Source organism: Myotis myotis, unplaced genomic scaffold, assembly GCF_014108235.1.
Source record: "Myotis myotis isolate mMyoMyo1 unplaced genomic scaffold, mMyoMyo1.p scaffold_m19_p_15, whole genome shotgun sequence".
NCBI lineage: Eukaryota > Metazoa > Chordata > Mammalia > Chiroptera > Vespertilionidae > Myotis > Myotis myotis.
The window spans coordinates 40,175,852-40,203,550 of NW_023416319.1; the positions used below are offsets into that span (position 1 = coordinate 40,175,852).

Below are 27,699 nucleotides of genomic sequence, written 5' to 3' on the forward strand. Positions count from 1 at the left end.
ATTACCCACCTTCCGTGCACTCCAGCTAACTTCTAGTAAGGCTCTCCTGGCCAAGCAGGCTTGACACCATCTCCATCTATCAGGCAAAGATGTCCGTTCGTTTTGCGGCCAGGGCATGCTGTGCACACCTCCAGGACTCTGCTTTACCGCACTTAAAAGACTTGAACTCAATGGATTTAAGCCTCGTAAGGGCTCAGTCTGTTTTGTTTGGTATACTTTGTGCTTATCATACACACTCAATATCTGAATAAACTGCTAAACCTATTTTCTCCTAGTGATTATAAAATTAAAGATGTCCTTTAGAAAAATGTATGGGTCCAAATGTAATACTCGTGTCACACTGTTTAAAAAGTATTCTGTGAATCAAAGGCACATAACCAGTTGTTATTGGAATTCTACTTGACACAATATTCACATATTACATGACACATTCAAGTTGCAAGATCCTAATTTTTTAAGTATAATTGAAAGGTGGAAGATCTAAGCATATTTTGAATTTAATATGTTGCCACCTCATAGGACAGTATCCAGCCAATGCAAATGAAACTAAACTTTGGCCGGGGTGCAGAGGACATATTTTTGCTACGCAGTTGTGACATACCGGCTGCTTGGACGATGTACACAAACAGCCCGCATTAATGTGTCCGCGCTTACACACGTGCCATACAAGGGGTTTACCTAAGAAACTGTACGCCGGAGAACTACCTTGGCAGCATTCCTGTAGGGCAGATCAAGTTATGTTCTCTAATGCTACTCTCTCAGGAAACGTGCAAACACAAGAAACCTGGGGAAATGCTCTGTAAGAGCGTTGCGGTTCGCAAGCTGCGCCCACTGCACAAGAAGTTGCTCCTCCGTCTACCCCGACCGCACTGCTCACGGCGCTGCCCACGTGCTTCTCAAAGCGGCCCTGCCAGCCTGTGTCACGTGACCCCCCGCAGGCCCCCTCCTCGCATCTGTGACCTCCCCAAAGGTGCCTGATCCTTTTCTTTATTTTTCTTTTTAGAGAAAGCTGGCCTCAATATCTAATGAGAGAGAACAAGAACATGTCTTTTCTAGTTTTCATGCCTAATCTTTTCCTCCCCGTTTTGAGCAATCTGACTGCAGGCACTTTTTCTGTTTGATCGAGCGTTTCCCTGGGCAGCTCCGTGCTGGGTCCGGGTCCTCCCGGGGAGCAGGCGCCGGCCGTGTGCGTCACCGGCAACGCCGTGTCCCTTCGCCGCGGCACCGCGCTCGTTAGACCTGCGCTCTCAATGTCCTTTCCCCGGTGTGCCCTGCTGTGGGCTCGGCTCCCGGCGGGGCGCCGCGCCGGACACCGGGCGGCCGTCTGCTCCGCCCTCCGCGCTCACCGCGGGCCCGTCCCCGGGCCTCTGGGGCGCACTCCCGCCGTTGCCTCCGCCTCCTCTTCTGCGTCCGGAGGTTCCAAAGCCCCCAACACGTCCCTGTTTGTGCCGCTGACGGTGAAACCTCAGGGCCCCAGCGCGGATGGCGACGTGGGGGCCGAGCTCACCCGGCCCCTGGACAAGAGTGAGTGCCGGGCGGCGGGCGTCTCTGTCCTGCAAGGACCCCAGAGTCGCCACAGGCCCCCCTCAGTCCTTTGTTGCTTGTCCCAGGGGGGTCCACCGAATGACCATTATACGAAAGCTCAGGGGGTCCGGTCTTCACGGCCAGGGATGAGAAAGGGCCGGGGGGTTTGAACCTCCTGACCAGCCATATGCCGGAGAGGAAAGGTCACGGGCTGAGGTCCTGTCTTCCCGGCTGTGCCCAGCATCCTTATCGGTTCATGGCTGTCGGCTTGCCTACCACCCTCCCAGGAATGCAGTGTGTGGCTGGATCAGTAAAATGTTTCTCTCTACAGAATAATGCGGTGATATTTTAACATGTCCAAAGACAGTACAATCTCAGCGTGATTAATATAAAGTATTTTTATAAAATACTTAAGATCTTATTGATTCATAGTGGCATGTTGCTTGGCAGGCATCTAATTCGACCTCCCCCGCAGCACAGTGATTTCTCCGCCATCGCCTTGGAAACGCGGCCATTTAAGTCTTGAGTACTTTTCATGGACAAGGAGCCGGCACTCCCGTGAGCCGGTCCCTTTTCGCTGTTCTGGTTGTTAGGAAGCTCTTGTATGAATTCCACTGAAATCTGCTTCCCTCATTTCCCGTTGACTTTAGTTATGCCATCTGGAACAAAATAAGTATCACCTGTTCTCCCTAAAGCCATCTTCTTCAAGTTAAAGATCATCCCTGGGTGCTTTATTTTCTTTCTTATTTATTGATTGACATACATGTTGTTACTGATTTCAGAGAGCGAAAGGGAGGGGGCTAGAGAGAGATAAACATGGATGGGAACTTCATTGATTGGCTGCCTCCTGCACGCCCCCCATTGGGGACCAAGCCCAACCCAGGCATGTGCCCTGACCCGGAATGGAACCGTTGTCTCCTGGTTCATGGGTGGACCGTCAACCACTGAGCCACATAGGCTGGGCATCCTGGCTCCTCTAGTTATTTGCATAAAAGCATATTGGTCTGGCCCTTGTAGTGTTGGTTGTCTTTCTAGATACCTTTTAGCTGCTCACTATTAGATGTTCATAGTGGTTGTAAGTAGACAGAATAGAACATGGTTATGTACAAGTGGCCTGATGGAGGCTGGAGGCAGTGTCCAACCCTGTAGCACCTTGCTTACTCCTCTGCAGTGGAACAGGAATGTTGCATGGTTTGACTTTATAATTTTTTAGGCGTTCCATCTCACTATTAAGTCAAAAAGAGCTTGTGACCAAATAAAACCTTTAAGTTCTTGCAGCATTCAGTAGACTGCCGCCTTGAGTGTTAGGACTTCAGGTTTCTTTTGTTTTTTTTAGGCATTTCTCTATTTGGGAAACAAATGTTAAACAAATTTTAAATTTTGGTATGTTTTCTTCCAGATGAAGTAAAGAAGATCTTAGACCAGTTTTACAAGAGGAAAGAAATTCAGAAACTGGGTGCTGATTATGGACTCGATGGTAATGCTAATGACATTCTATTTGAGATATTTTATTACTTTTTAGATTATAGCTTTGTGAGTATGGTGTAGCATCTGTGTGTCCTGGACATCCTATCCTATATAATAAAAGGATAATATGCAAATCGACCAAAATGGTGGAACAACCGGTTGCCATGATGCGCACTGACCACCAGGGGGCAGACACTCAACGCAGGAGCTGCCCCCTGGTGGTCAGTGCGCTCCTACAGGTGGAGTGCTGCTCAGCCAGAAGCCTGAGTCAGGCTCACAGCTGGCGAGCGCAGCGGTGGTGGTGGTGGTGGTGGTGGTGGTGGTGGTGGTAGCCTCTCTCGCCTCTGGGGCAGAGCTAAGGATGTCTGACTGCTTGCAGGGAGCGGGCTTAAGCCATCAGTCGGACATCCCCCGAGGGCTCCTGGACTGCAAGAGGGCGCAGGCCGGGCTGAGCCCTCCCCCCACCTCCCCTGCACCAATTTCGTGCTTTGGGCCTCTAGTACGTACATAGTTGTGATTGGAGGATGTCCCTGATCTCTGCTTCTATCTGAGCAGGAGATTGGCAAGATGTATGTGGTGAGCCAGACATATAGCAAAGAGCTGTGTGTTCAGCTTTCCTTCATGTTGTGCTAGGATTTCAATTTTGGCCCAGATCCGATAAACCAAAAAAAAAAGGACACTTTGATTAATTAGGTGTGATGTGTATATGTACTTTTTAAAATGACAAATGAGATGAAAACTAAGCCCTGCCTATTTTGATTTTGTATTTCCTGCAGCTCGTCTCTTCCATCAAGCTTTCATAAGCTTTAGAAATTATATCCTGCAGTCTCATTCCTTGGATGTGGACATTCACATTATTTTGAATGATATTTGCTTCAGTGCAGGCAAGTGTTTATAGAGATTTTTTGAAATCCTGTTGAACATACTTTCTATTTCCTTCATGTTTATTTCTGTAGTCGGGGTTTATTTGTGTAAAATAGACGCTATTAACATTTTCTGTAAATAATTTAGTGCTTGCATAGGAGGCTGTCTGGGTCCTGTTGCTTTTATATTGGGTTCCTGAGCTAGTTGTTAAACCCCCCATATGTCTTAGACTGGAGGCAAGTTTGATCTGTTACCATCTGCTCTTCACTATGTGCTAATATAGGCCCCAGTGGGATGAACTCTCATAGCAGGTAGAATTAATGCATAGCAGATTCCATCTGTTTCTGCCACTGTTTCTTTACTGCATCAGGACAGAGTTCTTGCCGTAAAAGAAAAAAGTAAGACCATCATTATTTTGTTCCCATAGGCAGCTTGGTTTTGATATATATATTTTAAATGTATTTGATTATTAGACCTTTACTCTGTGCCAGGAACTGAGGTAGAACCTGGATACAAAGCAGAATGGGCCACAGCCTCACCCTCAGAGCCACTAAGGTGTGGAGACTTCTTGCTGAGAAATCAGTCTTGTTCATGTTTTACAGTGGGCTCTGTAGTTTAACAAGTGTTTGCACCTGCATTTCTTGAACCACAGGCTTCTTTCTAATGTATATTTCCATGTTCTTTATTTTTTAATTTAACTTTTCCCAATGCTGACCTTTACCTGCTTGCATTGGATGAGTAGAACATGGTGGATGGCAACCGATTTCCCCTTTTCGTAGAAAATATAAGTGAAATTGGGAGGAGCATGTAAGACACAGCAGATCTCAGAAAAGGGTGGAGTTCCTGGCTCCCCGGCTTTTCTTTTTATCCTGGTAATGTCCCTGAGACTTAGCCCACTGAGAAAAAGTGTCGTTACGGCTAACACGTAGATTGCACCTGTTAATGCCGTGTTTTATTTTCCAGCTCATGTGGATGACTTATTTCCATTTTTCTTGAGACATGCAAAACAGATATTTCCTGTGTTGGAATGTAAGGATGATCTACGTAAAATCAGTGACTTAAGAATACCGCCTAATTGGTTAGTTTCTTCATTTGTGGATTTGAAATTTTCAGTTTCTAATCTTGGGAGATTATTATTTTTTTAAATTATATTCTGGATGGTAAGATATGAGGAGTCTAGATTGTGTTTTCCCTAGGAAAAGGCCGTTAATTCTGGCAGGCAATAAACTGCTGTCTCCCCTTATCCTGCCAGCTCGGTTTTAAGACTTATTACTGCACATCTACAGTAGCCCTCACTTTAGGGTGTTGTCCTTGTCATTCAGGTGTGGCCTTTCTGGTGTCTCTGCTGAGTGCCTGGGGCGGTAATGAGCTCTCACAACCACTGTGGCAGAACTCCAGTGTCTCCTAGTACTTTGCCACCTCATTGAGACTGTCTGCTCAGACCCTTAGCAAGCTATTCTCTGCTAGGTGCTGCCCATGTTCAGCCCAGCCCTGGGCCAAGGGCCCACAGGGAACTCCCACACAGGCTTCAAGGCTCCCTCTTTACTGCACCCTTTTTCCTTCCACACTCTGTTCTTTAACTTTCAGCTGCTGCAGCCACGGAGAATTGGATCGTGGCTGCTCAGCTCAGTGGGACCATCATACTCTGCTTGGGTTCCACCTCCCTATTTCCTACTGGGGTGCAGTAGGGCTCATCTCGAGTGTTCCCTTCTTCTGGGCCTGCAGTCCTGCACTGCCTGTTATCCATGTCCCCAAGCAGCTGCTGCATATATTTTGTCCAGTTTTGTACTTGTTTATGGTGGGAGGGCAAGTCCAGTACCACTCATCATGGCCAGAAACAGAAGACTCAGTCATTATGTTGTATACATTGAAATTCAGAAGCCTGGGAATATTTGCTTATAACGTCACGTGTTGAGAGCTGTGGAAGTGATGTGAACATACCTATGGAGCTAATAGTAGTTTAAATTCATTTTAAGTAACTACAGAGGGAAAAGGGTTTGTACAGTGGTAAAACTATCCAATAAATTAATTTGCATTTGGATTTTTCTGTCCTCTAGTTAGTAAATGTCATTCTTGGAAAGCAGTCATTATTTTAGTGTCGATATGACACGTGTCATTTAGTTAATTTTTTAAAAGATGTTACCTTGTACATGTTAAGAGAATGTTTCATTGGAATTTTTTTCAATTGGGAACTTTGCCAAGATAGATTTTGAAATTAATAAGGTTAAGCTGTTTGCCTACTTATGTTTTAGGTACCCAGAAGCCAGAGCCATACAGCGGAAGGTAATATTCCATTCAGGCCCCACAAACAGTGGAAAGACTTACCATGCAATCCAGAAATACTTGTCAGCAAAATCTGGAGTGTATTGTGGTCCTTTAAAATTACTGGCACATGAGATCTTCGAAAAGAGTAATGCTGAGGTCAGTATATTACCAAATATTTGCTCCTTGTTAATTTTGTGTGTGTGGGTTGGGTAACAAGGAAGATGGGAGGGTGGAGTGCATATGTAGTATGCCCTTCATTAACAAAAATTGCCATATTTCATTGCACCTAAGAAGCCATCAATTGTAAGATGTGCCATTATTTTATGTACAGTTGAGAAATAAGTACTGCCAAGTGAACTCTGACATGCCATCAATTGTTAAGATGTATCCTGTAATAATGTGCGTATTAGAATGAATGAAATATGTTGTTACAGAATATTTCACATATTCAGAGATATGCTGAGAATAACGCAAATAATCTGAACTCACTACCCAATTCCCATCAGATTCTAACATTTTGCCATACTTGTTTTATTTACTTTTTTTAAGAAATAAAATATTGATATAGTTGAAACTCTGTGAACCCCTCCTTTGCCCCTCAGAGTTAACCACTACTCTGTTGTGATGTTCAATTTACCCTTTGTTAGATTAGCCCTCTGATACTATCAACTAGAACCAATGACAAAGACTGAAGCCACCTTTTCAAACCTGAAAAGGACCGAATGCCCTGTGGTCTAAGGCATCGTTTTACTAAATGGGCTAAAATTTGGTTCATTGTTTTATTATGACTGTAATGTGGGATAAACCAGTTTTGGTAGGTAATTTGTATTCTCTATTTTTTTGTTCTGAATAATTTATGTAATTTTCATACATAATTATCTCTTTATCCATAAATACTGAAAAAGTATTTCCTCAGAACAAAGACTTTTTTTATATAACCGCAGGATATTTATCCAAAGCGGGTCATTTGGTATTGATAGACTACTATTATTAAATCCATACTCTATGTTCAAGTTTTGCCAATTGTCCAATAATAATACTCCCCCTTGCCCTCACTGCCCCCACCCCCAGGTTCTGTTCAGGGACTCACACTTTTTTCATTCTCATATCTTTAGTTTCTATTAATCTGAGGCAATTTCTTGGTCTTCCTTTGTCTTTCATAACCTTTACATTTTGGAAGACGACTACAGGTCAGTTGTGTTGTAAACTGTCACCCAGTTTGGATATGTCTGATGTTGCCTCATGATTAGTTTCAGGCCACTGGGGAGACCAGCTGTCCCAGTTGGCCTGGAGTTTCCCAGATTTAGCACCAGAAGTCCCTCACCCTTGGGAACACCTCAGTCCTGGGCAAACCAGGGTGGTTGATCACTCTGATACACCATAGCATTGATGTTGGTCCTTCTCAAGGAATTATATTGGGAAGACTGTACTGTTTTAAATTTTATTTATAATATTTTTGAATATAGAAATAACTCATGCTCATTTTATTTTAATAAACTGAAATAGCATAGAAACATACAAAGTTAAAAAGTGAAACTCCTATAATTTCTCATGCTTTTGTTACCTGAGAATTTAGCTGCCTTGAGGTGTTTCCAAGTTTTATGTAGGTTTTGTAATAAAATGCTGTCACAAACAGTAAGATTTCAGCTTTTATTTTTTATTAAAAATATTTGTTAAAGGATTGAGAATATTTTGTTTCAGCTATTTGACAAATAAATTTGATCATAATGGTGAGAGTACTTTATCACACATTCAAAATTTCTTTTCAAAGTGAAAGTAATTCCAGGTTTCTTTGTCATCCTAGGGTGTGCCATGTGACTTGGTAACAGGTGAAGAGCGCGTGTCAGTGGAGCCAAATGGGAAACAGGCTGCCCATGTTGCTTGTACTGTTGAGATGTGCAGTGTTACAACTCCTTGTATGTACACACTATTTAAAACAATATTTTGGAAAATTTTTAAACAGTGATGAACATATGAAATGTTTTTTATTGTGAAAAAATTTAAATTGAGACAAAGAAGAGAATAATACAACAAAAAGTATCTACTATCACTAATGAATGCCTAAAACTTTGTCAAGTTTGCTTTTTTTTTTTTTAATTTCAGAGAGGAAGGAAAAGGGAGAGAGAGATAGAAACATCAATGATGAGAGAAAATCATTGATCGCTGCCTCCTGCACGGCCCCTATTGGGGATGGAGCCCACAACCCGGGCATGTGCTCTGACTGGGAATCGAACCTGGGACCCTTCAGTCTGCAGGCTGATGCTCTGTCCACTAAGCCAAACCAGCTAGGGCTCATGTTTGCTTTTTAATATTCTTTCCCTTTTTCTCTTAAAAGAACAAAAATGTTAATAGCTATGAAGTTATCTTTGTACTAATCCTCAGTTCACTTCTTCCCCTTCTTTTTGTTTTCAGTATTATTTCTATTAGTTTTAGGTGTACAGCATAGTATTAGTTAGGCAATCATATATTTTCTTTAAAATATATTTTTATTGATTGTTAGAAAGAGAGGAAGGGAGAGGGAGAGAAACATCGATGAGAAACGGCATTGATCGGCAGCCTCCCGCACGCCCCCTACTGGAGATCAAGCCCGCAACTTGAACATGCACCCTGACCAGGAATTGAACAGGTGATCTCTTGGTGCATGGGTTGACGCTCAACCATACCTGCTGGGCAGCAGTCATATACTTTATATAGTGGTCTCCCTTATATTTTTAGTACCCAACTGATACCAGTTAATTACACTATTATTGACTCTATTTCTGTGCTGTACTTTTTATCCCCGTGACTATTTTGTAACTACCCATCTGTAGTTCTCAATCCCTTCACTTTTTTTGACCCGGTCCCCTGATCTCCCTCTCCTCTGCCAGTCATAGTCTGTTCCCTGTATCTATGAGTCTGTTTCTGTTTTGTTTGTTCATTTATTTCGTTCTTTAAATTCCACATATATGTGAAATCATATGGTATTTGTCTTTCTCTGACTGACTTATTTCACTTAGCATAACACCAATGCTGTCACAAAAAGTAAGATTTCTTTTTTTTTTATGGGCATTATTCATATTTTGATCTTTTCTTTTTTCTTTCTTCTTAAAAAAGACCTTTAACATTTCTTGTAATGCTTGTTTAGTAGTGTTGAACTCTAGTTTTTTCTTGTTTGGAAAGTCCTTTATCTGCCATTTGATTCTAAATGATAGCTTTGCTGGGTAGAGCAATCTTGGTTGTAGGTCCTTGCATTTTATCACTTTGAATATTTCTTGTCAGTCTCTTCTGGCCTGGAAAGTTTCTGTTGAGAAGTCAGCAGACAATCTGATTCCCTTGTAGATAACTAACTGCTTTTCTCTTGCTGTTTTTAAGATTCTCTTTGTCTTTAACCTTTTGTATTTTTATTATGATGTGTCGTGTGGGTCTCTCTAGAATTCTCTGTGTTTTGTTGACTTACATGTTTATTTTCTTCACCAGGTTAGGGAAGTTTTCCTCTCCCGGCACCCCCATGAAGTGAATGTTAGTACACTTGCAGTTGTCCCAAAAGCTCCTTACACTATCCTCATTTTTTTGGATTCTTTTTTCTTTTTGCTGTTCTGATTTTTTTTCAATGTTTTGTTGTTGTTGTGGTGGTTTTTTAAGTATATTTTTATTGATTTCAAAGAGGAAGGGAGAGGGAGAAAGAATCATTGATTGGCTGCCTCTTGCACACCCCCTACTGGGGACTACGTCTGCAACCTAGGCATGTGCCCTTGACATGAATTGAACCTGGGAGCCTTGAGCCTGCAGGCCAACGCTCTATCCACTGAACCAAACCAGCTAGGGCTGTTCTGATTTTTCCCCACTGCTTCCTTGTATCAAATCACTGATTCTCTGCTTCATATACTCTATTGTTGATTCACTCTAATTTATTCATTTCAGTTAGTGTAACCTTCATTTATGACTGGTTATTTTTTATGGTTCTATGTTCTTTTTCATACTATTGAAGTTCTCACTAAGTTCTTTGAGCATACTTATAACCATTGTTTTGAATTCTGTATCTGGTAGTTGGCGTGCCTCCATTTCATTTATTTCTTTTTCTGGAGATTTCTCCTGTTCTTTCATTTGGGACCTGTTTCTTTGTGCATTTTGGCTGCTTCCCTGTGTTTCTATGTATTAGCTAAAGCTGTTACATCTCCTGGACATGGGAGAGTGGCCTTGTGTGGTAGGTGTCCTGTAGGGCTGAGGGACGCAGCCTCCCTGTTCACCTGAGCTGGGCACTCTTGGTGTGCCCTGTGTGGGCTGTGCGCACTGTCATTTTATAGTTTATCTTTGATTGCTGTTGGCATCACTGGGAGGGATTGACCTCCAAGCCAATCAGCTACAGCGAAGTAGCTGCTGTGCCGAAACCAACCCTATGGAGCGGAACTTGGTTCCGTGAGCTTTGGTGCTTGCTGAGTCCACCCTTTGAGTGTGTCACTGGTGGAGGTGGTAGGGTTGTAATCTGGTGTGATCTGAAGCTGTCCACTAGGAGCGCTGGCTCTGGGTTCTTCCAGGCAGTGTAAGGTCAGCTACTGCCTGTGCCCTGCCTGGGGCCACCTGGCACGAGCTACAAAGTGATCTCCAGATGGCTGCTATTTGTGCTGGGCTTGGTGGTGCCCAAGAGAGGCCAAGCTTCGAACCAAGGCTGGCTGCTACTAGTGCTGGGTCTGGGGTCACTTAGCAGGAGGTATAGTGTATGCAGATGCCAGATGCTGCTTGTTTAAGAGATTTTAGGAAAGTCCAAAACATGAGGTGAGAGAGGCCATTTGTAGTGAAAGCCACTGGAAAGGGTTTGGGTGGGCCTGAAAGTTGGTTGGGGTGGAGTCTTAGGAAATCACCAGGGCAGGGCTAACAGGGTTAGCCAGGTTGACTCAGATATGACGCCCATCTGCTGGCTATTTCGGGGGAGGGCTCAGAAAAGGAACAGTGGCCTCTTCTAGCACTTCTGTTTGGGGGAAAAGATGCCTCTCCAGCTCTCATCCCAATGCCAGACAACTCAGTTCCTCTCTGTATGTCCCTGGTGCCTCTCGAGCTGCTGCCCCAGTGCTGGAGCTCAGAGAGAGTGAGTCCTAGTAAGTCTATGCACTGGCCCTTTAAGAGGAACTGCCTGGGACTCCAGACCAGCCACAATTCCTTGTGGTTTTTACAGCCAGAAGTTATGGGTACTTATCTTCTTGGCATTGGAACCCTGGGCTGGGGGTCCTGGTGTGGGGCTGGGACCCCTTATCCTCAGGGGGACCTCCACAGCTGAGATCTTACTCCTGATTTTTTATCCACCACAAGTGGTTTGGGACCAGCATGTTCTGTGTCTCTGTCCCTGTTATCTTGCTCATAGTGGCTTCTTTATATCCTTAGTCATAGGACTTCTATTCAGCTAGATTTCAGGTGATTCTGAATGATGGTTGCTTTGTAGTTTAATTGTAATGTTGATGTGGTTGTGGGAGATTCTGAGGACTGCATTTACTATGCCACCATCTTGACCAAAACCTCCTCTCCCTGCTTGATCTAACTGCTATCAAGTATTTGGTGTATATCTTTTCTGCTGTCAGTACCATAAATTGTGTGTTTTAAAACATTTACATGATTATATTGTATTATTGTTACACACTTGCTTTTTATCTATACATGTTTTTAGATCTAGGCTTGTTTTGCATATATATATATATATATATATATACACAAAATCATATATGTCATAAATAATATATCAAATTTATTCATTTAAACTGTTACATAGCATTTCATTTTATGACTAAAATTATACATTTTTCCATTAAAGAATATTTAAATGGTTTAAAGTCTTTCACTATTTTTTTTTTAATATATTTTATTGATTTTTTACAGAGAGGAAGGGAGAGAGATAGAGAGTTAGAAACATCGATGAGAGAGAAACATCGATCAGCTGCCTCCTGCACATCTCCCACTGGGGATGTGCCCGCAACCCAGGTACATGCCCTTGACCGGAATCGAACCCGGGACCCTTGAGTCCGCAGGCCGACGCTCTATCCACTGAGCCAAACCGGTTTCGGCAGTCTTTCACTATTAATAGCACTGCAGTAAACTAGTTAAGTCACTTTGAAAATATTTTTTTATGAAAATCAACTTTTTTTTTTATTACATAACCAATTATATCTTCACATGGAAAACATAAAAATAAATGCAGAGAAGAAAAAAGTACATGCTCTCCCAATTCCACACATTCAGAATCAACAAGTGTTAACCCTGTGGTATATATTTTTCAGATTCTTTTTCTGTGTTTTTATTGTGTATCCATATATTTATCTGTGCATTGTGGATATGTATATAAAATAAAAATAGGGATTATATACTACATGTTAGAGCAAATTATGTACTATTTAGTAGCTTGCTTTTTTAATTTTAATCTTAACTTTCTGTGTAAATTGATAGTTTTTTAAAAAATTAGTTCATTTTAACAGTTGTATGTTGTAAAAATTCAGATAGCATAGACATTTATAAATGAAAATTCCCTTTTTTCTAATCTTGTTTGTATATGCCCAGATGCAATAAGTAAATTTTAATCTGATGGTTTTTCAGTGTAAAAATAACTTTCTTTTGTTTCTTAAAAGTCTTTGCAGACATATTACATTTTTAAAATTTTTAATGTGTTCTTAACTCCTTGGTATTTTAGGAAGAAAATTAAAATATAATTAAATGATTTTAAAAGAATAAAGTAATATGGTTGGAAGCATTAAAATAAAATTCGGCACTAATTTTTGCCGTAGTGATGAGCTTAAGTTCCCTAAGAATGAGCATTGCTGGGACTCAGGGGATTGCACTTTCCACTCCGCTTTCTGCTCCTCATGCCTGTCTGGGCTCCTGTGGCAGAGAGGCTTCATTTACTGTGGGCTATCTGCTCCTGGTTCCTGGGAGCATAGATACTTTTTTCTTTTACTGCAGTGCAGGTGTGTTAGTTCTCATTAGGCAGATTCTCCAGGCTGCCCCTGAGATTGCAGAAATAGGACAAATGAACCTGCTTAATGTGCGAGGCAGTGCAGTAGAGTGGTTAACAGTCTGGACTTTGGAGCTGGATGGCCTGGGTTGGAATTTCATGTTTTTTTGATCTTACACTTACCTGTACATACTGTATCCTTGGGCCATGACTTAACTTCTCTGGGCCTCAGTTTATTCTTCTGTAAAATGAAGAAGATGATGACTTTCCTTTTATATTTGTTGTGAGGATTAAATGAGTTATAATTGTAAAGCCCTGAGAACAAGACTGCCAGGAAAGAAGCACTGAGTGATCAGTGGGGATGATGACTGGTGGTGATGAAAGCTTGAAATGTTAGTGTTGTAATTTGTTTGCAATACTATTTAAGTACTTATATTGCTCATGATAACTTTTTATTTTAAGATGAAGTGGCTGTGATTGACGAAATTCAAATGATTAAAGACCCAGCCAGAGGATGGGCCTGGACCAGAGCACTTCTAGGTTGGTGGTCTTTTTTTTTCTTTTCTTTTTTTTTCTTTTTTTTTTCTTTTGATTAAATCTTTATTGTTCAGATTATTACATTTGTTCCTTTTTTTTCCCCCCATAACTCCCCTCCTCCCAGTTCCCGCCCCACCCTCTGCCCTCACTCCCCACCCACTGTCCTCATCCATAGGTGCATGATTTTTGTCCAGTCTCTTCCCGCATCTCCCACACCCCTTTCCCCCCCAGGAATAGTCAGTCTATTCCCTTTCTATGTCCCTGATTCTATTATAATCAACAGTTCATTCTGCTCATCAGATTATTTATTCACTTGATTCTTAGATTCACTTGTTGATAGATGCATATTTGTTGTTCATAATTTGTATCTTTACCTTTTTCTTCCTCTTCCTCTTCCTCTTCTTAAAGGATACCTTTCAGCATTTCATATAATCCTGGTTTGGTGGTGATGAACTCCTTTAGCTTTTCCTTATCTGTGAAGCTCTTTATCTGACCTTCAATTCTGAATGATAGCTTTGCTGGATAAAGTAATCTTGGTTGTAGGTTCTTGGTATTCATCACTTTGAATATTTCTTGCCACTCCCTTCTGGCCTGCAAAGTTTCTGTTGAGAAATCAGCTGACAGTCGTATGGGTAGTCCCTTGTAGGTAACTGAGTTTCTTTCTCTTGCTGTTTTTAAGATTCTCTCTTTATCTTTTGCTCTTGGCATTTTAATTATGATGTGTCTTGGTGTGGTCCTCTTTGGGTTCCTTTTGTTTGGGGTTCTCCGCGCTTCTTGGACCTGTAAGTCCATTTCTTTCACCAGGTGTGGGAAGTTTTCTGTCATTATTTCTTCAAATAGGTTTTCAATATCTTGCTCTCTCTCATCTTCTGACACCCCTATAATTCTGATGTTGGTACGCTTGAAGCTGTCCCAGAGGCTCCTTACACTATCCTCGCATTTTTGGATTCTTTTTTCATTTTGCTTTTCCGGTTGGGTGTTTTTTGCTTCCTCGCATTTCAAATCATTGACTTGATTCTTGCGCTCCTCTGGTCTGCTGTCGGGAGTCTGTATAATATTCGTTATTTCAGTCCGTGTATGCTTAATTTCTAGTTGGTTCCCCAATATAAGATCGAGGGTCTTATTAGTTTTCTTGTAGATCTCATTAAGTTTATCGGCAGCTTCTAAACAGTTCTTGAGAGACCTTAAAAGTGTGGTTCTGAACTCTATATCTTCCATTGACAATTTTGTCCTGTTTCTTTGTCTCCGCATTTTGTTATGCTTCCTTGGTGCACCCCCTAGTGGTCTTTGTTCGCAGTCTTATAGTTAAATCTTGAGTGTTGTAGCTAATTCCAGGGAGGGTTTGACCTCCAGGCCAAATGGCTATGAGAATCAGCTGTGTCAGCAGTGAGAGAACTTCTGTCCTCTAGGGAGGTGCTAATCTAGCCTTTGCCTGAGGCTATCCGGCAAATGCCTGTGTGCAGGGCTTGGGCGGGGCGGGTCGTACAGGATCAACAGGGTGGGCTGGAGAGAGCAGTTATGGCGGCTCTCAGTCCTGTCCCCAGGGGCTCTGCCTCTCTGAGTCCCAGCACCCGCTGCAAAGCTCAGAGAGAAAGCTGCACTCGCTCTGACCGAAGCCAGACAGTCCCGCTTCTCCCGTTTGAGTCTGGGTCCCTAAAGACTCGCCCGGATCTGGAGCTCAGAGTCTGCGACTCCCTCCCGATTGATTGAAAACGCCAACCACGCCCTCCGCCGCCAGCCCGCTCTGCGCACTCCGCACCTCAGAATTTGACTTCAGCACTGCGCCTCCTCTGAGTGTCCGTATGCGTTTCTCTTTCCTCCTAGTTGTAGGACTTCCACTCAGCCGGCGTTCCTGTGGTTCTGGGTGATGTCCCTTCCGTTTTTTGGTTTCACTTTTGAAGTAGTTGTTCAAAGCAGCAAACTCCGGCGTTAACCTATGCCGCCATCTTGGTTCTCCCCCCAGGTTGGTGGTCTTAATGCTTGAAACCTGTGCTTTGTGACATCTGCACTGAGATGCATTATCTGCTGGACGTTACCAAGTAGAGCCAGCTAGAGTCTTTCTTTTGAAACAAATCAAACAAAAAAGTCAGCTAAATGTTCAGTTTTATTTTCTAAACATTATTTGAATAATGGGAAGTCTATTTTTCCTATTATGAAATTAGCATAACCACTTAATTGAAGTTAAAATATTCAAATCTCACCACGTGTACAACCATTATTAAACTTTGGTGTGTTTCATGCCAGTTTTGTGACTATCTAATTTTGTATCTTGCTTTTTTCAGTTCTCTTGTTTCCGACATTTTTTTGGACTAACATTATTATGTTATTAATAGTGTTGCAGTAAAAATCCTTGTGGCCATAGCTTTTTATTCACATATTTTATTATTTCTTTAGGATAGGCTCCTGGAAGTGGAGTTATTGAGGTCCATGGACATGAATGAATATTTCTAATGCTTGATAATTGGAGTGAATTAAAATTTAAAAAAATTATTGATGGGGGCAGGGAGATAGAAAGAGAAACTTTAATTTGTTGTCCAACTTATTTATGTACTCATTGGTTGATTCTTTGTAGGTGCCCTAACCAGAGATCGAACCTACAACATTGGTGTATTGGAACGATGCTCTAACTAAACTGAGCTATTTGGCCAGAGCTGGAGTGAATTTTTGATCAGCATATTGTAGGACAGGTGTTCTCAGATTTAAAAACAAACAACTGAACTCTTTTCCAGATAAAGAGTATTCATTGAAACCTTAATGTAAAATGGATGAAAGCGGATCTGCTAAGGGGTAAGGAGATGGGAGTTCATTCTGCCCTCCAGCCCTAGCCTCTGAGGCACCTCACTGATTCTGTGGAGGCTAATGTTCAGTACTAATCACAAAATGCCAGGTACTAGTCCTGGCTGACATCACCCTCTCAACACCTTGGCCAAAGCAATTTAAAAGCCCCGATGTTTATAAAAATGTAGTTAGTCTTTGCCCAGTATATTATTGTTTTGAGGTTTGAATCAAAGAGATAATATTTATGAAAACATTTTGTAATGTTGTAAAGCAATAGAAACAAACTTAAAATATTTTTGCTAGCCCTGGCCTGGTGGCTCGGTTGGTTGGAGTGTCGTCCCATACACCAAAAGGTTATGGGTTTGATTCCTGGTCAGGGCACATATCTAGGTTGGGGGTTCCCTCTCCAGTCAGTGAGCGAAGGGGAGGCAACAGATTGATTTTTCTCTACATCAATGTTTCTCTCTCTCAAAATCAATTTAAAAAATGTTCTCGGGTGAGGATTAAAAATACATATATTGTTTGCTGTGTAAAGTGTTGCATACTTACTTTTATGTCTTTAAAATTTTTTTAACTTGTGATTTTGCATTTAACAGGACTGTGTGCTGAAGAGGTTCATTTATGTGGAGAAGCTGCTGCTATTGACTTGGTTACTGAGCTTTTGTACACGACTGGGGAGGAAGTGGAGGTACTCAAATATATGCTTTGTTCTCAAGATGGCATAGCAAATAGCCCAGAGCACCCAGGCAGTGGCTTCATAGGCCCCAGGTAGTGGTAAATCAGAACTTAACTAGAAAGAAAGCTTTATTTCCTTGTAGTTGTCTAGGTAATACATAATTGATTTAACCTCATATTTGGAGTTCTGACAGAGTGGCCATCTTACCCTATGTCTTCTAAAAGGACAGGAGATGCTTCATATTCTCTTGATAAAAACTTTTGGAGTTTCAGCAGATCTCTTTAGAATTAAATAAGTCAGGAATATTGGAAGTTTGAGGTTCAGCAAAAGTTTGTGCTTTTTATTTTTCTTGATTGATTTTAGAGCGAGGAATGGTGGGGGAGGGGAGAGAAAGAAACATCCATGTGAGAGTAAAACATCTGTCGGTTGCCTCCACCTGACCAGGGGTTGAACCTGCAACCTGGGTATATGCCCTGGCGGAATCAAACCTGCCACCTTTCGGTGTACGGGGACATTGCTCCAACCAACTGAGCCACACTGGCCAGGGCAAAAGCTTGTGGTTTTTACAGTCTCGGATGTCATGTAATTGGGGCCTTTGATATACATCTAATTGCTAGAAATAGTTTGTATCCCTTTTCAAATTCTTAGAGTAAGAAGTAATTGGTTTTCTTTTAATCCTACTTTTTGTTTTCTTTACCAGAGTTTTATAATAAGATGAAGAAATATTTAAAAATTGGTCCATTACTTTACTTTTGTGTTCAGCTTTCAGGGAGAGAAATGTAGTAGAAGAAATTCTGGGTTCTAGTCTTGGCTTTGCTGTTACTAGTTTTGTATTCTTAGGCAAATTGTAGAAGGCTAGAACTGGGAAAATCCTCTTCAGACCTGATCTTTTATAGGGCTCTCTCGCACTTTTTCATAAAAGAAAATAACAGTGAATAACCCTTCTGAACTTATAAAGTTGCCATGAGAATCAAATGTAGCCCTAGCCAGTTGCCGAATGGTTAGTGTTCTCCCTTGGACTGAGGTGTTGTGGGTTTAATTCCTATCAAGGGCACACACCTTGATTGCAGGCTCGATCCTGGCGCCGATCAAAGCATGTGCGGGAGGCAGCCAGTTGTGTCTCTCTCACATCGATGTTTCTCTCTAAAATCAATGAGGGGAAAAAGAAAATCAAATGTATATGAAAGTGCTTTGAAAAATTTATGAAACACTGTTTAGCATTTAGTTAATTTAGAAATAGCAATGAATATTAAAATAAATGCTTTTCTGTATTTCCCTTTGAAAAACAATGGACCTTGTTTTTAGCTTTTAGCAAGTTTTTCACTTAATTGCTAGTCACATGAAATTGAGTTTGGTGTGTTATTTTACAATATCATATCTTTATTAAAGGTTCGAAACTATACAAGGCTTACACCCATTTCTGTGCTGGATCATGCATTAGAATCTTTAGACAACCTTCGGCCTGGGGACTGCATTGTCTGTTTTAGCAAGAATGATATTTATTCTGTGAGTCGACAGATTGAAATTCGGGGATTGGAATCAGCTGTTATATATGGCAGTCTCCCACCTGGTAATTACTGGCTTTCATCATGAGAGAATAGTAAATCTTATTTTTGCTTTATGTTGAATATGTATAGAAAACACAGTAAAAGATATTGAATTAAGATGCTTGATATATTAGTTATTTGTTATAGGTCATATAAAATAAGTATTTCTCTAGTTTATGTTGGTGGGGATAGAAATATTTTAATTATTTCTAGCTCTTATTATTTGCTGTTATTTTAAATTTTGAATTAAAGAGTTTTTTACAGAAATGTCATTACCCATGAACTTGAGTAATACTCCTCAAATTGTAGTCCTGAAATCTGTTACTACATGTCTTCAGAAGTGAGAAGGCTAGTGTGGTGTGGGATTGTGTTGCTGTATGTGGGGATATTTAAAAGAGTGGAAATAAAGTAGCTCTTTGAGGATATAAAGAAATAACCTTGAAACAGTAAGAATTTTATCCATAAGAATAGAAAGTAGGGGGTGAGGGTTTTTAAGATACACTTAGTGTGATACAGTAAAAGATTGAGAACACTGATTTAACATAAACTTCTTACTTTAGGGACCAAACTTGCTCAAGCAAAAAAGTTTAACGATCCTGATGATCCATGCAAAATCCTGGTTGCTACAGATGCAATTGGCATGGGACTTAATTTGTAAGTGATTTTTTTTTTTTTTTTAACAATCATGGATATTCAGTGGGTTAGATGGCAATTAACAATTTTCTAATTGGCATTAGAATGACCACTTTGGAGAATGGGCATTACCATATAGATCTGAGATTTGCCTTGCTTATACCTGGTAAGGGAGTAAAAAGAAAGTATCACATAGCTCGGACTCGGAGTGCTGCTCCCTACCACTGCTATCCTGTTATATTGCCTTACTTCACTTTTAGTTTCTCAGTTGACAGGGTGTGTGAGTGCCTACTGTGCTTGTAGGGCTAGCTATTATCTGTAAGGATAACAGTACTAAGCCTAAATATTCCTCTCTGGGGAATGAATCAAAAAAACTATTCAGACTGTTAATATCCAACTTTTAAAAGCAGCTTGAGCCCTAGCTGGTTTGGCTCAGTGGATAGAACGTTGGCCTGTGGACTAAAGGGTCCCGGGTTCGATTCCGGTCAAGGGCACATGTCTGGGTTGCGGGCTCCATCCCCAGTAGGCATGCAGGAGGCAGCCAATCAATGATTCTCTCTCATCATTGATGTTTCTATCTCTCTATGCCTTCCTCTCTGAAGTATAAAAATATATTTTTTTAAAAAAAGGCAACACTATGAGAACACTGTGGTTTATTTGTAAAAAAAAGTTAATCTTTAGCCTTATTGAGGTATAATTTACATACTATACAGTTCACCCATTGTAAAAGTACAAGTTGATAAATTCTAGTAAGTTTACACAGTTGTTGAAAAATACTATTTAAAGGGAAGAAAGAATTACCAACAAACCTCTTTTTCTTGTTTTGAAAACAGCGGGCAAGGTTGCAAGTAGTCTAACCTAGAATTGAGTGAGCGTTTCTGCAGTGACCCAGTCATGGAGAGTTTTTCGTCTGTGAGATCACTTTTATTTCTATTTCAGGAGCATAAGAAGAATTATTTTTTATTCCCTTATAAAGCCCAGTATCAATGAAAAGGGAGAGAAGGAACTAGAACCAATCACCACTTCTCAAGCCTTGCAGATTGCTGGCAGAGCTGGTAGATTCAGTTCGAAATATAAAGAAGGAGAGGTTACAACAATGAATCGAGAAGACCTCCGTTTATTAAAGGAGATTTTGAATAAGCCTGTCGATCCTATAAAGGTAAGGTTAATTACTCCTCTTTGGAGGACAGGCATGCCGTCCTTCACCTTCCCTCCAGACTCTTGCCTCAGACACGCAGTAACAAAAGAGAAATTTTATACCATGAAAATTATGTCAAGAAAGCCCTACTTGCCCTAGCTGGTTTGGCTCAGTGGATGGAGCATCAGCCTGTGGACTGAAGGGTCCTGGGTCAAGGGCACATGCCTGGGTTGCAGGCTCAATCCCTAGTGGGGGGCGTGCAGGAGGCAGCCAGTCAATGATTCTCTCTCATCATTGATGTTCCTATCTCTCTTTTTCCCTCTCCCTTCCTCTCTGAAATCAATAAAAACATATTAAAAGAAAGCAAGCAAGCCCTACTTTATTGCTTTGGAGAAGAATAGAGACTCCTGGTTGAGAATGGTGTGCAGGTGAAAGATCCAGATTGAAAAGTTCAGTGAACCTAATTCCCTCTCGTTCTTCCTATAGCCAAGCAGAAGGTGGCGGTAGGGGCACAGTTGCTTCAGGTGGGCACTCAGCTGTGTAAGCAGGCTGAGAACTTGTCAGGAGCTTGAATGTAGAAGAAACCCTTGAGTGTGGGGCAGAAACAGCACTAAGCAGCACAGTTGTGAGCCAGTAAGGACATGCAGTTAATGAGACAGAAGTGTACATAGTTTCAACAGACTAGCTGTTACCGTTTTTTCAAATATGTTCTCATTGATTTCAGAGAGAGGAAGGGAGCGGGAGAGAGATAGAAACATCAGTGATGAGAGAGACATCAATTGGATGCCTCCCTTGCGCCCCCTACTGGGGATGGACCCCGAAACCCAGGCGTGTTCCCTGACCATAATCAACTGTGACCTCCTGGTTGATGCTCAACCAACTGAGGCACACCAGCTGGGCCTAACTGTTACAATTTAAAGTTGCCTGGAAATATTTCTAAATGTGGCTCTTTCCATTTTTCAGTGGCCCTGGGTAAAGGGGAATGTAAGTGAGATAACACAGGAAAAATTTTTAGAGGGAAGCTGAGGTTGAAATAATTTCTGTAGCTTTTGTTGAGAGTGCAGTTTAACGACACACCATTTCCCTCCTGTGCACAGAACCTCATTTCTTGTGCTCATTCTCTTCCTCCGACCGTGATTCACATCACCCTCCTATCCTCCTTCCCATTCCCTCCCCCCCGCCCCCCCAGCTTATACTTACCTGAAGGCTTTCCGTAACACTGCAGTATACAGTTAAAGAGATACCTGACCTCCAGTTTAGACATTTTTCATGTATTTATGTGTCAGACACTGTATAACTAAAATGTGAATAAAAGATTGACTACTCACTGGGTATAATTGGTTTAGTTTTATTAAATCATCTCATTAGCTTTTTAAATTGGTAATAAATGGGAAAATGATGATGCTTTTCTCTATTTTACTCAAATTCTTTACTCAACACTTTATTTTGAATTAACTTAGGAAAACTTCTCCTTTAAAAAAAAATAAGCTTGCCCTAGCTGGTTTGGCTCAGTGGATAGAGTGTCGGCCTGTGGACCAAAAGGTTCCAGGTTCGATTCCGGTCAAGGGCACATGCCCGGAGTTGCAGGCTCGATCCCCAGTAGGGGGCGTGCAGGAGGCAGCCAATCAATGATTCTCTCTCATCATTGATGTTTCTCTCTATCTCTCCCTCTCCCTTTCTCTCTGAAATGAATAAATATATATTTTTTAAAAATAAGCTTATGATTGTTTTTTTCTTTTACTAAAGGCAGCTGGTCTTCATCCAACTGCTGAACAGATTGAAATGTTTGCCTACCATCTGCCTGATACAACACTGTCCAATCTCATTGTAAGTAGGAAATCACTTTAAATCCCTTTCCAAAAGTATTGATATGTTGGCTATTGTAAACAGTACTGCAATGAATATGTTTGCACATGGCTGCACATGTCTTTTTTGATTTAGTGTTTTAGGTTTCTTCAGATAAATACAGTACCCTAAAGTGGCATTGCTGGGTCTTTTTGTGTCTCTTGTTATAACTTTTGTTTTAAAGTCAATTTTGTCTGGTATAAGTATTGCTTCCCCAGCTTTTTGTTTGTTTCCATTTTTGTGAAATGCCTTTTCCCATCTCTTTGCTCTGAGTATATGTGTCTTTCTCTCTGAAGTGAGTCTCTTGTAGGCAGCATACTACGTGAGGGTCTTTTGTTATCCATTCAGCTACCATGCACCTTTTGATTGGAGCATTTAATCCATTTGTATTTATGCTTTTGATATTTCCTTTTTTCCCCTTTTTCTCTTCTCCCTCTTCTTTCTTTTTCTTTCTTCTTCTTCTTGACTCTAACATTTCTTGTAATACTGGTCTAGTGATAATGAACCCCTTTAGCTTTTTCTTGTCTGGGAAGCTCTTTTTATCTGTCCTTTGATTCTATGTGTCCATCGAGAGATGAGTGGATGAAGAAGTGGTGCATGTGCACAATGAAATATGATGCAGCCATATGGAATGAAATCTTGCCATCTGCAACAACATGGATGGGCCTAGAGGGTATTTTGCTGAGTGAAATAAGTCAGAAAGAGAAAGGCAAATGCCATAGACTTCACTTATATGTGGAATCTAAAAAGAAAATAAATGAACAAGAAGAACAGAAACAGACTCATAGATATAGAGAATATTTTGACAGTTGCCTGATGGGAGTGGGGTTGGGGGAATTGGTGAAAAAGATGAAGGGATTAAGAAGTACAAATTGGCCCTAACCGGTTTGGCTCAGTGGGTAGAGCATCAGCCTGAGGAATGAAGGGTCCCAGGTTCGATTCTGGTCAAGGGCATGTACCTTGGTTGCGGGTGCATCCCCAGTAGGGGGTGCACAGGAGGCAGCTGATCGATGTTTCTCTCTCATCGATGTTTCTAACTCTCTATCCCTGTCCCTTCCTCTCTGAAAGGGAGGGTATTGATTTTATTGTTAAAAATTAATAAAATATATTTAAGAAAAAGAAGCACAAATTGGTAATTATGGTCATGGGGATATATAGTACAGCAAGGGGAATTTAATCAATAATTTTTAATAACCATGTATGGTGTCAGATGGGTACTAGGTTTATCAGGGTGATCACTTCATAAGTTACTAAATGTCTAATCCCTGGGTTGTACACTAATATAATATTGTACATCTACTATAGTTGAAAAATAAAAAATTGGAGCATTTGAAACGTTGCTTCCCTGCAACTGTCATCAGTTTTGGCTCAAATAAACTCATAAAAATGCTCAAAAAGAAAATAAAAAACAAAAATTTTGATATGTCAGATAATTACTAGTTAACTTCATGGGCATGAATGGATAGGCTGTTTTTGTGAAGTTGCTATATATGAAGTTTATGTTGAAAGTGAAAACTTTTAAAATCGTTTGGGACTTTTGTCTGAGTATTTTAGATTGGGAAGGTTATGGAGGAATTATTAGCTTGAGGGGGCAATGAATAAAGCAGGCCTTTCTAGAAGTCTGTTATGGGTTAAAGAGGTTGTTGTTTGTAGATGTGAGTACTTTATTCATGCCCAGTTAGGCAGTCCAGTAATTTAATATGTCTTTTTGCCCCCTAGGATATTTTTGTAGACTTTTCACAAGTTGATGGGCAGTATTTTGTCTGCAATCTGGATGATTTTAAGTTTTCTGCGGAGTTGATCCAGCATATTCCATTAAACCTGCGAGTAAGGTATGTGTTCTGCACAGCCCCTATCAACAAGAGGCAGCCTTTCGTCTGCTCTTCACTCTTACAGGTAAGCCTGCATCTTTAGGATATTTTGAGTTGTTTTTGGTTGAGGTATTTTCCCCAAACAGTACTTTGTTACTCAAAACAGTTGGATACTGTCCTTTAATATGAGATAATATGTAAGAACTTAAATATAAAGTGACTCTCTTTTTCTTACAAATAATTTTTTGCTTTGTATTTGGACTTATGTGGTAGCCTTTGTGAAGAAGCTAAAACGAAGATAATTAAATACAGCCCTAACCAGTTTGGCTCAGCGGATAGAGCGTCGGCCTGCGGACTCAAGGGTCCCAGATTCAATTCCGGTCAAGGGCATGTACCTTGGTTGCAGGCACATCCCCAGTGGGGAGAGTGCAGGAGGCAGCTGATCGATGTTTCTCATCGATGTTTCTAACTCTCTGTCCCTCTCCCTTTTTCTCTGTAAAAAATCAATAAAATATATTAGGAAAAAAAATAATTAAATACAATTTTTTTCAAGGGAAGGGGGTCTTTACCTGATGATACACTTTTTCCTTATTGGTGATGGGTAATATTTTTGGAAGGGAGGGGCCAGGGGTTTAGTAGTGGCAATGGTATTCAGTTTTCTTAACCATAAGACACTGAGCCAGGGAATGTTGTCTTGCATGAGCTTGGTGCCAGAGTTCTGGTTCCTTTTATTTTCACTCATGTGGGTAGGGATACAATTCTGAGGAGCACAGAAGTCACCAAAACAGAGGGCCGGGGAAGGGCAGTGGATGCTGTGTCCTCACCTCTCTGGGCCCTTGCTCTCCCTTGCCAGCACAATAAACCCAAAGGTCTCCTGTCTGAATCTCTTCCTGACTCATGGTTGTAGTTCCGCTGCCATTTCTTTATAGACCTTAGCATTCTGCATATTAGCTCTGTTTTTATCAACTCTATTTCTAAATTCAAAATTATTTTTAAATTGCATAAATAATACAGAAATACTTTCTCTTTGCACAAAATTAAAACATTACGATAGGATAAATTGGGCTACCTCCTCCAATCTTAGTTCTATGGCATAACTATTATCAGTTTGTATGTAATCTTGCAGACCTTTCCAGTTGCATTTGCCTACATAGGTGTACATGTAGGAATTCTAGTTTTGTTGTGGGGGTGTTTTCCCATAAATGCTATAATGAATTTTTCTGCAACTCACTGTTTTCTTTTTCCCTTATTATGTCTTAGAGGTCTTCCCTGTCCAGGTATTTACCTAGGAAATATGTTTCTTAGAGCTGGCATTTGTTAGAGAGTTAGCTAGCGTAGGTTGATGTTTATGGAACAGAGGTCTTAAATGCTGCCGTAGATGGAGTTTGAGCCCATGTCTGAACCCACTTACACCATTCTTCAAATTATTCTAATGAAGCAGAAGCATTTACTAAGGAGAAAGGACAGTTTAACAGTTGCTTATGTGTTCTGTTTAATGATGAGAATGTGAAATCTAGAGATTTTTCCTTGATCTCCATTATTGCTGAACTTCAAAAGAGCCATTGATGGCCTCTGAGGATTGATTTTGTAAAAAGAAGGATGTCATTCCCCCACCTTTTAAAAGGTTACCTTTATAAAATATTAAATGTTCTTTAAAATACAGAGAAGTATAAAGAAGGAAAGAAAACATCCTGCCTATTGAAACACAATCACAGTTAACATTTCTTGTGCTTCCTTTTTTTTCTAATCACAGGCTTGAGTCTGATTCCTTTTCTTCTGCTTCTCTCAGTTTGCCAGGCAGTATAGCAGGAATGAGCCATTGACCTTTGCATGGTTACGCCGATATATTAAATGGCCATTACATCCACCTAATAATATTAAAGACCTCATGGATCTTGAAGCTGTCCATGATGTCTTGGATCTTTACCTGTGGCTAAGGTATCAAATATTTCCTTTATGTGCTCTCATTTTTTAAAGTAATAGGGCAAATCAAAGGTTTTATGAAGGGTCTTTTGCTCTTTCATATTAGGCATATATTTGCAGGGTGCTCTATATTATGTTTATTGTCCGTAAAGGCAATTGAGCCTGTTTAATCCCCATCCCAAAAATGACTTAAAGCATTCTTAGGATTCTAGTTAAGATGGGTGGGTGAGAAGGTCCGCTAGATCCTTGCTACTCAATGGGTGGAAGCAATTAGAAATAGAGAATATCAGACTGAATCAAATTCTGCACTTTAACTATATTCCCCAGGTGATTCATTTATATGTTAACATTTGAGAGGTTAATTAAAATCCTCAATTAGCCCTAACTGGTTTGGCTCAGTGGATAGAGCGTTGGCCTGCGGACTGAAGGGTCCCAGGTTTGATTCCGGTCAAGGGCATGTACCTTGGTTGCGGGCACATCCCCAGTGGGAGGTGTGCAGGAGGCAGCTGATCGATGTTTCTCCCTCATTGATGTTTCTAACTCTCTATCCTTCTCCCTTCTTCTCTGTAAAAAAGCAATAAAATATATTAAAAAAAAAAAAATCCTCAATTAATGGTCCTGCGACTTTAAGCAAAAGAATGTATAACAAAACCAATTTTACCAGAGGCTAATCGATATAAACCAGAGTTAAGTTCCTATGGCATCTCATCAGTGTTATGATGAGATAGTGTTATACAAAGTGACATATTGGAGGGCCTGCTGTTTTGGCTCAAAGGGGGGCATGTCCCACGAGCGGCCATATTGGAATCAGGTCGGAGGGAGTGGTGACCCATCTTCATAATGATGTACTCCTCAAATGTGTTGGGGCAGAAGTAAAAGTTGAGCAAAGACAAAACAAATTTTGCATAAACAACATTTGGAATTAATCAGTGTCAAGATGTAGTTTCGTCATTGATATTATTGTAGTAGTTCAGCGACTGTGATAAGAGCTGTTGCTATAATGTAATGTCTTTTTCCCAGCTATCGGTTTATAGATATGTTTCCAGATGCCAGCCTTGTTCGAGACCTGCAGAAAGAGCTAGATGGCATTATCCAAGAGGGTGTACACAACATCACCAAACTCATTAAAATTTCAGAGGCACAAAGGCTGTTGAATTTGGAGAATGTGTCAGCAGACAGCCGGTCTCGTTTGCCAGGAACATTGAAGAGCCAAGCAAGAAGGATGCGCGGTACCAAAACTTTAGGGTATAAAGCTGCTGAGCCACCCAGCCCCAGTGCGGAAGAGAAATCCCTTGCTTCCAGGTTGGTGCAGCAAGGACTCCTCACTGCAGACATGCTGAAACAGCTGGAGAAGGAGTGGCTGACACAGCAGACTGGGCACGGCAGAGACAGGACAGAGCCTGGGACTTCCTCCAAAGGGTCAAGAAGAAAGAAGAAGGAACCTGATTCAGATTAGGTTTATTTTATTTTATTTTTATTTTGCAAATAAATATCTATTTTAAAATTCTTTTTTTTTCTCATCTGCATTTACTGCCTTATATATAGTATTCTGGCTATCTTACTGGGGTGTGTTTTTTTTTTTTTACCAGAAAAATTAACTCTTAAAGATGAGTAAACTTGGTTTGTTTCTACATTTTAAAAATATGGAATGTCTTAAAGATTTTATTTAAAATTTGATAGAACTTTATAGTATAGCACTAAGACAATGCACTATAAAGAACTCTGCATGACAATCAAACCCGTTTGGTGAATTGTTTGACCAGTTTTCTACACCATTGCTG

General features: G+C 40.8%; 1 protein-coding gene across 2 annotated transcripts; it reads left to right on the forward strand.

Moving 5' to 3' along the window:
• Nucleotides 1-1,188: 1,188 nt before the first annotated feature.
• On the forward strand, nucleotides 1,189-27,426 carry SUPV3L1 (Suv3 like RNA helicase). Of its 2 annotated transcripts, XM_036336938.1 has the most exons (15): nucleotides 1,189-1,524; nucleotides 2,924-3,001; nucleotides 3,768-3,875; nucleotides 4,819-4,933; nucleotides 6,108-6,276; nucleotides 7,925-8,036; nucleotides 13,493-13,570; nucleotides 16,942-17,033; nucleotides 18,411-18,591; nucleotides 19,129-19,222; nucleotides 20,141-20,360; nucleotides 22,086-22,166; nucleotides 23,904-24,080; nucleotides 25,785-25,933; nucleotides 26,939-27,426. In XM_036336938.1, exons 1-15 carry the CDS (start codon nucleotides 1,251-1,253, stop codon nucleotides 27,372-27,374), a joined length of 2,364 nt encoding a protein of 787 aa, XP_036192831.1. In that variant the 5' UTR covers nucleotides 1,189-1,250; the 3' UTR covers nucleotides 27,375-27,426. The 2 variants fall into 2 exon arrangements, with proteins under 2 accessions (XP_036192831.1, XP_036192832.1); XM_036336939.1 differs by lacking the exons at nucleotides 1,189-1,524; nucleotides 2,924-3,001; nucleotides 3,768-3,875; ... (1 more) ...; nucleotides 6,108-6,276; nucleotides 7,925-8,036 and adding an exon at nucleotides 16,140-16,354 and having other exon boundaries at nucleotides 13,497-13,570.
• Nucleotides 27,427-27,699: the final 273 nt, after the last annotated feature.

What these genes read in the sequence shown, in the direction of transcription:
- SUPV3L1 (XM_036336938.1), top strand. Translation starts at nt 1,251, where the DNA reads ATGTCCTTTCCCCGGTGTGCCCTGCTGTGGGCTCGGCTCCCGGCGGGG. An exon ending in TGATATTTGCTTCAGTGCAG is followed by an intron (nt 3,876 to 4,818) that starts GCAAGTGTTTAT and finishes TTTATTTTCCAG; the next exon opens with CTCATGTGGATGACTTATTT. An exon ending in TCGAAAAGAGTAATGCTGAG is followed by an intron (nt 6,277 to 7,924) that starts GTCAGTATATTA and finishes TTGTCATCCTAG; the next exon opens with GGTGTGCCATGTGACTTGGT.